We start from the raw sequence: 10,698 nt of genomic DNA on the forward strand, positions 1-10,698 counted from the left end.
CAAAAACATTTTTAATTAACTCCAATTTAAATGTTGTGGCCTTTTTTGTAACTCGATACTATTTTCCATAATGCATTTGAATTTAGATTATTATTTTACACTTGATCTTTGAATTATTGATTCTTAATGTATAAGGAATCAAAAATTAAAATTTTGTCTATTAACTTGTAAGTTTTTAATGGAGGAGTTGATAATCTTTTGTCTAATATTCATTTTTTTAAATTAAAAAAATTGTTAAAAAGAAGACAAATACACCACAAAACTCTTACTAGAGATTACTTCTGCACTAGAGGTTTATTTAAATTAATTCGTTTTGACCATAGTGTTGAATTTAAACTTGATTTGTATTTTGATTTTCGAATTAGCAAAATGGCCAATGTCTTTTGCGAGTGATTCTAGAGAGGTCAATAATCACTTTTATGAAGAATCACTTCACCAAATAACCACTTTATTTTAAGTGATTTTTCTAAAGAAGCATGTGGGAGATGCTTCTTCTCAAAAGTAATTCTGGCCTATTACATTCTAGGGGTAAAATTGTCACTTCAAATCCATTGCCCATCACTCACTCACACCAGCCACCATTCCCACCACCAGCCCAAACTTTTACCGCCAAAACGGATGAATTTAAATAGATCATTTGTCGCCGAGTCTTCCCTAACTCGCTCACACACTCAGTCAGTCACAGAGATGGAGGACGAATACGAAGTTCTCTCAGACTCCGACATCTCAGATGCCTCCGATTCCAGCGATGAATACACGGCCGACCAAGAAGAGCTAGGGCTAGAGCGAGAAGAAAGCGACGACGTCTTGGGGAACAATCGAAAATCCATAGACCCTCCTCGGCCCTCCAGCGAGGATCAGAAATCGAAAAATGTCGACGCTCTCGTCAGGTGCCTTTGATTTTTACTTCCAATTTCTTTTTGGTTGGAGAATTTAGCTTAGCATTTTTGAATTTCTACAGCTACACCGCACCTAGGGTTTGTTATTTTTATGCGGTGTGAAATTGCCTTTATGTGTGCTTTGACCATTCATTTCTTTTACTAATTGAGATTTTATGGGGTTGCCTTCCTGTTTGGTTATTGAGAAAATGATGGATCATAGGGTTCAGATTGGTTTGTTTTCTAAGAAATGATGTTGCTTTTTTGTTTTTTGGTATATAACGGGGCTAAAGAAATGATATTGCTTGACTAAGCTGTTTGGTGCTATTACTCTTACTGGATGTTAAGGTTCTTCGCATCTGAGTTCTCAATTAACAATGAAAAACGCTGAGGGTTTAATTTAAGGTTTTTCATTGTGCAATATTATGTAAATTGGAATCTCTCTAGGTCCTGGCGGTCAATTGGCTCATTCGTAATTGGAATTGTTGGTATAGGGGCCTTTTTTAATCCAATTTTGTGCTTCAACTGAAATTTGTGGCAATGATTTTATGTCAGAGGTAACCTTGTCGTGAAAAGACAGTCACTGCTTCCACGAGTTCTCTCAGTGACAGAGGGAGCAACAGTGTGTAGGAAACCCTTTAAACCACCATGCTCTAATGGCTATGATGACGGAAATGACCAGCTTGCTCGTCGTCTCTTTGCACGTAAACGATTTGTTCCCTGGGGCTCATCAAGTACAGCATTCGTTCCAAACATTGATAGGCTTTTGAGTATACCAGACGAGGCTGAGAAAGATATAGTGGAAGACAGTGTGACTCTGCCACCCGGAATTGATCCTTTGGTCTTGTGGCAACCTGAAGAATTCGAGGATGGGGCTGCTAATATGATGCAGATAGTAGTGGACCCAGTGCTTGTTCGTTTCCTTCGACCACATCAAAGGTTTTTCTCATGATATTAAAATTGATTTTTTTTTTCTTTTTGGTATAACAACATAGTCAAAACTGTCTTTATCTATCTAGTATTATGAATTTAAGCAGATGCATCCATCAAATTTGAGAAAAGGTTTTTTTTTTTTCCCCTGTTGCTTAAAATTGATGAGATGAAGTTTTAATGCAGAGAAGGCGTTCAGTTTATGTTTGAATGTGTTTCAGGGTTAAATAGTGCTGCAAACATATATGGATGCATTCTGGCAGACGATATGGGGTAATTTCTCTCTCTCTCTCTCTCTCTCTCTCTCTCTCTCTCTATATATATATATATATATATATGTCAGCATATATCAATTCTATGGAATTATATCAGCATATTTTCTTTTATGTTATTATGTTTGGGAATCATGTCTTCACGCTTGTTCTTAATCGTGTTACTTTTGCAGTTTGGGAAAGACATTGCAGTCAATCACATTACTATATACTCTTCTTTGTCAAGGGTTTGATGGGAAACCAATGGTTAAAAAAGCAATTATAGTCACCCCTACCAGTCTTGTGAGCAATTGGGAGGCTGAAATAAAGAAGTGGGTTGGAGAAAGAGTTCATCTCATTGCTCTCTGTGAAAGTACCCGAGATGATGTTGTTTCTGGAATTGATCGGTTCACAGGTCCTCGCAGCCCTATACAGGTAAATTTGTGTAACTGGTCAGACATCTATCATTGAATAATGAACTTACAATGAATACACATCAGGTACTAATTATTTCATACGAGACATTCCGGATGCATTCAACAAAGTTTAGCCAAAGTGAATCCTGTGACCTTCTCATATGTGACGAGGCTCACAGGCTGAAGAATGACCAGACAATGACGAATCAGGTATGATGTATGCAAGTTTGTTTTCCATTGTCTTTGTCTCTTTTTTAACTCTATTCCATTTCCCCCCTAAACTATTTATGAACATTCTGTCAGGCGTTGGCTGCTCTTGCATGCAAGAGGCGCATTTTGTTGTCAGGAACTCCAATGCAGGTAGGATGCAATTGTGCATGATGTCTCATGATTCCAAGTTGTTTCTTATTTCTTTCTTTGTATATACGCTTGCAGAATGACCTAGAAGAGTTCTTTGCCATGGTCAACTTTACTAATCCCGGCATCTTAGGGGATGCCGCACATTTTCGTCGCTACTATGAGGTGAGTAGATGACTTTACATTTCAATATACCCTCTCTGGTATTAAGAATGAATCTACATCATTATGTTTATTGGTTCTCTTTGTTATTAGTTTCTCTTTTCTTTTTCCTTTTTTTTCCTTCTCCCTTTGTAAATAAAGCTGTGCGGTTCTTTCTAGTAATTTTGTTTTGGTGATGTAATGTGCTGTAATATTCTTTGAATTATATAAGAACGATGAATATCTCTTTCTTAGTGGATGAAAATTCCAATATATCAACGATAATTAAATAATTATTTTTCTTCTTTTGTCGATGTTGACGTGTATTTATTTTGTATATGAACTGTTACATATATGTTTTGTGAAGGCACCTATTATTTGTGGAAGAGAACCTAATGCCTCTGAAGAAGAGAAGAAGCTAGGTGGTGAGCGCTCTGCTGAACTAAGTGGAAAAGTTAATCAGGTTATAGTTCCTTGTTGACATGATAACTATAGACATTGCACATAATCTTTGTCCAGTCTTTGCTTTAAGAAGTTGTATCAACAGCTTTCGCTGATTGTAGGAGTTCTGAATGGCTAATTAACTGATGAAATCAGCATTTCTTTTTCTTTCTTTATGTACATCATTTTTTTAATGATTAATGTGTAATAGTTAACATACTTTTGCAGTTTATATTGCGGAGGACTAACGCACTATTATCAAATCATCTGCCACCAAAGGTATAGCACTTATGGTAGACTGCATGTTAAGAGATTCCATATATATTTGTGTGTGTGTGTGTGTGTGTGTGAGAGAGAGAGAGAGAGAGAGAGAGAGAGAGAGAGTAGTTTATTGTACCTTAAAATTTCATTTCATATACAAACTGAATTGTAAACTTTCTACTTTTCATCTGAGTTTCAGTACCTGTATGCTTTCCATGTTTTATGACCTTTGTATAGCCATACAAACTAATAGTATATGATTAAGTATGGTAGATGAATCTTCACACATTTTGGGAAGTCAAGTCTAGTAGAATTGTAAACTGAAAAGCAAAATCTTTTGTTAGCTTAGGTAGAGGTACTTATGACAGGACTGTATATTATTTGATCTAAACTTGGATGTCTTGAAATTACTAACTACTACTCCATATATTTTTTTTCTCTACTTACTTTCATTAGCATTATGGAACTTTGGAGATTTCTACTGTAATGGACGTTCAAGTAGATTCTGTTTGTCAGTAGCACCTTGATCTAACACAGGCAGTCAAAACCCAAAAATCTTGGCTCATACAGGATTAAAGAAAAAATGTATATTTTTATTTTAAAAGTTAGTTACAAAAAGTAATTTCTGAGTTTCTATATTTTTTTCCCCTTGCAGATAATTGAAGTTGTTTGTTGCAAGTTGACTCCTCTCCAACTAGACCTATATAACCATTTTATACATTCCAAAAATGTGGGTTCTCATTCTTATTGAGCTATCAAGGCAGAACTTTTGGAGTTAATGAAAAGACTGTCTGACAGCATATGGGTTTTATTCTGTTTCTCTCAAGCACAGGTTAAAAGAGCAATCTCTGAAGAGACGAAGAAATCAAAGATTTTGGCTTATATAACAGCTCTTAAGAAGCTATGCAATCATCCAAAGGTATGCCATATATATAGATACACTAACACTTACATATGCATACACTCACATAATTTAATTGGGATGTTTTTCTGTCTATATTATGTTTGGACCTATTCTGAGGATGCATGGTAACGTAATACAAAATTTTGATACTATGTGTAGTTGTCCTTATTTTTTCTTCTAAAGATATCTTATTATCTTATAAGAACCCATGTACAAAATCTGTATATCTCTTTTCCAAATAGAAAAAGCAAATTCACATCCTAAAAAGTCTTCCCTTGCTTTGTGATCTCAGCAGACATAGGCTTTCAAGGGTTTTGCATGTTCAAATTTTTTATTACATTATCATCAGTTTTTATCGTTTTAACTTACCTCTTATACCTTCCCATGTTAGTTATTTACTGATTTATTTCAAGTTCTAGTTTGAGATGTTTTCATCCTCATGAAGTATGTTCATTGTAGCTCATCTATGATACCATAAAAAGTGGAAGTCCAGGAACTTCAGGTTTTGAGGACTGTATTCGCTTTTTCCCACCAGAGATGTTCTCTGGAAGGTATGCATTTTTATTTTCCTTTATTTGCTTTTCCATATCTAGTATTCCAACATTCTACACTTATACCATGTGTTTCTTCTGTTAGATCTGGATCATGGACTGGCGGGGATGGGGCTTGGGTTGAACTATCTGGAAAAATGCATGTTTTAGCTCGATTACTGGCCCATCTACGTAAGAGGACTGATGACCGTATTGTCCTTGTCTCAAATTATACGCAGGTATTGTTATACACTTATTCCAGATTACATATCTATGCGCGTGTGTGTACATGTATTATTGCGTTTTCTCCTTTCTAGTATGCAGGCAGTACATGGTTCTTAGCAAATAAATCACTCTTGCCATCAGTCAGCATGATTCGTTTACCGTTACAGAATTAGGGTGTACCTAATTATGGACAAGTTTTTCTTTTTGGTTTGTTTGTTTGTATGGGATTTACAACCTAATATCTCAATTTTGAAAAATATTGAAGTTGGTGGGTTTTGACTGAAATGTCTTGTTACATCCCTTGGAATTAGGAATAAGATAATTGAAAATCCTTTGGCATTTTCTCATGCAATTCTTATTTTATTCAGTGGACTGTAAGGAGTAATATTATTGTTTAAGGCAAGGGCTAATGGATGTCTCGTGGGATGAAGTTAGATTTTGGCATTGAAATCTAATGATTTAATGATATTCCATTCTTCATTGGATTTGGGAAGATGTTTCTTGAGTCATTTTAACTCTTAATTATTTTATGTTGTTAGATTATTAGTCAAATGTTAGGTTACTATTGTACCTTGATTGCTTGTTCACTACTGTTACATTTGTGTTTAGTTTTTCTTATTTAAGGAAAAAAAACCTTAATATCTCAATCCATTAAGCATTACCTGTGGAAGAAACTGGCTCAATTTATCTTGTTGTAAATTTGTGTAATTATTATGTATCAGACACTGGACCTTTTTGCGCAACTGTGTCGAGAGAGACGATACCCATATTTGAGGCTTGATGGAACCACGTCTATCAGTAAAAGACAGAAATTAGTGAACCAGTTCAATGATCCATCAAAGGTATATAGTTAGTACGTTTGTAATTATATTGGCAATACAGGCTCTTGTAGTTTTTAATGTTTTTCTTAGCTCTATCTGGGTTTTGTTGTTGTTGGTAAACAAGTCTACTCAACTTCCTGCAGGATGAATTTGTATTTCTCTTAAGCAGCAAGGCTGGTGGTTGCGGTCTCAATTTGATAGGTGGAAATCGACTAGTCCTGTTTGATCCTGATTGGAATCCTGCCAATGATAAACAAGTTAGTGCTTAGGTTAAATTCTTAATGTACATCTGGGAAGAGATAAATTATGAACGTTCTTCTGTATCACATTCTTATTGCTTAGTTCTTTTTTTCTTCTTATCTCATAAGTAGGCTGCTGCAAGAGTTTGGAGGGATGGGCAAAAGAAGAGAGTATACATTTACAGATTTTTAAGTACTGGAACAATTGAAGAAAAGGTTTTGATGTGGCAGCAATCGAGTTAACATAATCACTATCATCTGTCCTTTTTTTCTGCTCTGTATGGTTTATGCAATCAATTCTATTAAGATTCATTTTAATAAAATGACCTTGTATTCTGCAGGTGTACCAGCGTCAAATGTCAAAGGAAGGGCTTCAAAAAGTTATTCAGCAGGAACAAACAGATAGCTCAATGGCACAGGTCTGAAGTTGTATCTCTTTCTTTCTGAATTGGGGTTTGCCTTTAAATGCATGTTATACAAAGTACTTTTGCTACAGGGAAACCTTCTTTCAACGGAAGACCTACGCGATCTTTTCACATTTCATGAGAATGTGAGGTAATGTCTTCCTTTTTCTTGTAATCCTTTTCCGGGCCATGCACTTTAATATATAATTTGTATATCTTTTATGTGAATGAGTTTGCTGAATGGTTGGTGAATTTTAAAAAGTACGGATTCAGTATTTGAAATGGTATAACCAAGAGTTTACTTTTCACACCCCGTTGATTGTTTGTAAACAGTACATGGATTAAGAGGTTTTACTTTCATTTACCGTTACATATCTTGTATAATTTTGATGAAAATTCCTAAAGTTCCAATGTAGTTCTGTCTGTTATTCTTCTTTTTTTGTCACTGTTATTTTCATCCCTTAACTATTTCTTTATTTTCAAGTTACTCTGCCAAAGCGCAAGAGAAATAATGTTAAACTTAGCCTTTGTATCATAATATTAATAGGTTATGCATATAAGCTTTCATCCAGCATTCGAAACCTGATATTGTAGATGTACAGTTGTCAAAATATATCATGTAACCTCGTTTTCATACAGTAATTGTTAATCCGACAGTTCTTTTTATGTTTAGGAAATTAAGTTTTCAATTCATTTTTGCAATAATCTTCTTACCCTGTTGAGTGATGCTGGTTAAACTGTCTCTTGACTGCCACATTTCATTCTCCTTCTCTGATAATTCCTTTTTCCTGTTACTGGGTATTATCAATTATATATGCAGGTCTGAAGTGCATGAGAAGATGAACTGCATTCGTTGCCAAAATAGCAATGATACACATCGAAGCATAGCAGAGGGAGATGCAAACCAACCAACTAACGAAAGTGGTCAGTCTGGCCACGAAATCTCTGACATAGGTGGATTTGCAGAAATGGCTGGATGCTTACATGAGTTAAAGAGCTCGGAGAAGCAGGTTGGCCACATATTTTTATGAGATGTCATAGATTCTCTTAGCCTTTTAATATGTAAGTTGATAAGTTTATTTTTTCTTTTCCAGGTAGGGACACCTCTAGAAGAGGATTTAAGTAATTGGGGGCATCATTTCTTCCCAAATTCAGTACCTGATGCTATTCTCCAAGCTTCAGCTGGAGAAGAGGTATGAGAAGAAAAAAATCTTTACAGTTTTTCTGTTCAATTAATGTTCTTTTGTGGGATTAGGGCATGGCAACAGTTTTACCTTTCACATAGGTTTTACTACCCCAGACAAGCTTTTAATTTTTTGGTGTCATGTAGATTGTTTTTTTCTGAATTAGGATATATGAATTAGTTGCAAAGAAAATAGAAAAATATAACTATCTCTCTCTCACACTGAATCTACAGTGACCATCACATCAACTTCTGATAACAAAACTAAGTTTTTGGACTTTTTTGGTTACTAGGTGTTTTCTTTCTGATTCTTGATTAAGGATGAGAAATTTTTGGCACCAGCTTATTTTGGGAGCTAAAATATCTCACTGCAGCATACCCAACAGTGATACTAACAACTTAAATAATTAAATGCTTTTGTAATAAAAATGTTATTAAAAGGTTTTTTCCTTCATTCAAAGTGCTTTCTCCATGCATGTTTATTCCTTAAGAAAGTCTAGTACAAGCAATCCCAAGAGAAGAAAAGATAAAAGTACTTGCATGATTTAAAATATAGATGAATCTATGTGCTCGGTTTGGGAATGGATCACAGCTTAAGAAGTGAAAACTACCAAACATAGAAGGGAAAATAACTTTGTTTGCCCCTCCAATGGCTTTCTTCTGCTCCATTTGTATTATTCTCATTGACCGTCATTGAAAAAAATGGCCGCACTAATTTTCCTTTGCTTCTAATCCCAGTTTATTGCATCGGAAATCCATATGCATATGTGGAAAAAGAAAAGATAATTTACTATTCTCTAGTGCTTGATATTTCACTTTGTTCTTCAACAGAAAGACGATATCATGATCATTATCCGTTAGTAGAACTTATTATATATAAATTATAATGCTCTACTTTGGGGGAAAAATTAGATTGAATACAACGGTTGTTTCAGGTCACATTTGTTTTTACAAACCAAGTTGATGGGAAGCTTGTACCTGTTGAATCAAAGGTAAACCCAAAGATGCAGGGAGAAGAAGGAAAAGAGAATCATCCCAAATTAAGACAAGACCTGAATCAGAAACCCTTGCTATTGTCTTGGCAAAGAAAACCACTAGAATCTGTTTCTTCGAGTGAAAATTCTACTAGAAGCACAATGTCTGCCCCTTTCAAGCCCTCAGAAAAGACCACTGTGGAATCAGTGAAAACTTCTTTAAAGGGCTCAGTGCATGTAGCATTAAAGCCTAAGCTCTCTCTTAAAATTCGATTGCCCCTGAAAAGATCGTCTCCTGAAACCGTCAATCACGATGATGATTTTGTGTAAATTTTGTTTGGCTTGTCCAGTGTTGTAATGTGGTGGCACCCTGGAAAAATCAATTTTGACACTCCATTCATAGTACCATATAAATTTTACATACTTAAAAGAAAAAGAAAAACATTGTATCATTTTACATAACTGAAATACTTCAAGAATTACAGGCACACTGATTCACCGAAGACAGATTAAACCCATGTTATGATCTTAGGGACATAGAAGACAAAATTAATGTCTTCTATTTGATGTAATCGCGAAATGAAGACTTCTCTTTGAACTTATTTATAAAAAGATTGATAAGACAGATGTGCAGTAGCTGAGGCTATTGATACTCATCTTTTCTTGATGAGAGGGTGGATTGTTTTAACCAACTTTCTTGTGAAAACGGGATTAGATGTTTATTGTCGATATGGTAACAATAAAGTGTTAATATCAGTACTTAATATGCCACTAACAAAATATTTCGACATGTTATCGATTCCTTGTTAACAATATCGATAAAAAGTCCGTTTTTTAACAAACAAAGAACGATATGCACATAAAATTAACATTAATTTGAATAATGCTACAAATACCAAGTATAAATTTCACTTGCCGACTTGAATTTGACAGAAGTTCTACTATTAGATATTCATATCTTAATAGCACCCACAATTTATGGCTGGCCATTTGATTTTTCCCAGGCAACCCTCATGGTCTTGAATTTGAGATTTGCCCATCAATCTGAAAGCAAGTCTCACTACCACTCATCAAGTCATCATGACATTTATGATTTAACAAGAAGCAGCCTCCTATTTTTCCATTTAAAAAATATCGAGCCAGAGCAAAATATTATACTTTTAGACATGGGATGGCATAAGTTTTGAGATAGAGAATTGAGTCACTTTCTACTTCAATGCAAGTATGTTAGAAAAAGACTCAAAGATGGGTTTAATTAGTCTTAACACATTTAGGGTACCGTTCAAAGCACCCAACATAATAGAGCTTAAATCCTGATCTGACATTGTAAAATGAGCCTTGAAATGTGGATTTGTTTATTGTTAATTTCAAGATAAAGACAGAAGGAAGCCCTTAAACAAGAGTGCAAAAAGACAAGTTTTGCTAACAAGATGGGAGACCAAAAGAGGAGACAGTGCCCTTTGACCAAGTTTTCTTCTTCCTCTAACCTATGAGGCTAATCGCAATGCCCTTCAGGTATCTGCTAAAGTTGTCACAGTTGTCAATTGGGAATCAGCCACTTGTCAAAAACCCATTAGGCCAAGTCCTAGACATTTCAATCTAGATTAGGGTAAACCATGTGCAACTACTGTGAAGGTCAATTGTCCTATACTTAGGATATGAGTGAGAATCTTTATTCTTCCTCTACAGTTTTAGAGTGGAATAAAGAAACTTTATTCTTCCAGTACAGTTTACAGAAATCCA

General features: G+C 35.0%; 1 protein-coding gene across 1 annotated transcript; it reads left to right on the forward strand.

Moving 5' to 3' along the window:
- Nucleotides 1–583: 583 nt before the first annotated feature.
- RAD54 (DNA repair/recombination protein) lies at nucleotides 584–9,605 on the forward strand. Its single transcript, XM_089054761.1, has 21 exons — nucleotides 584–890; nucleotides 1,434–1,817; nucleotides 1,995–2,081; nucleotides 2,254–2,494; nucleotides 2,560–2,685; nucleotides 2,779–2,835; nucleotides 2,911–2,997; nucleotides 3,341–3,436; nucleotides 3,643–3,693; nucleotides 4,331–4,405; nucleotides 4,508–4,594; nucleotides 5,039–5,130; nucleotides 5,216–5,348; nucleotides 6,057–6,176; nucleotides 6,299–6,412; nucleotides 6,527–6,610; nucleotides 6,736–6,813; nucleotides 6,891–6,949; nucleotides 7,619–7,808; nucleotides 7,893–7,991; nucleotides 8,917–9,605. Exons 1-21 carry the CDS (start codon nucleotides 619–621, stop codon nucleotides 9,283–9,285), a joined length of 2,901 nt encoding a protein of 966 aa, XP_088910887.1. The 5' UTR covers nucleotides 584–618; the 3' UTR covers nucleotides 9,286–9,605.
- Nucleotides 9,606–10,698: the final 1,093 nt, after the last annotated feature.

Source organism: Prunus mume, linkage group LG6 (assembly GCF_029339155.1).
Source record: "Prunus mume cultivar Tortuosa linkage group LG6, ASM2933915v1, whole genome shotgun sequence".
Classification (NCBI taxonomy): Eukaryota; Viridiplantae; Streptophyta; class Magnoliopsida; order Rosales; family Rosaceae; genus Prunus; species Prunus mume.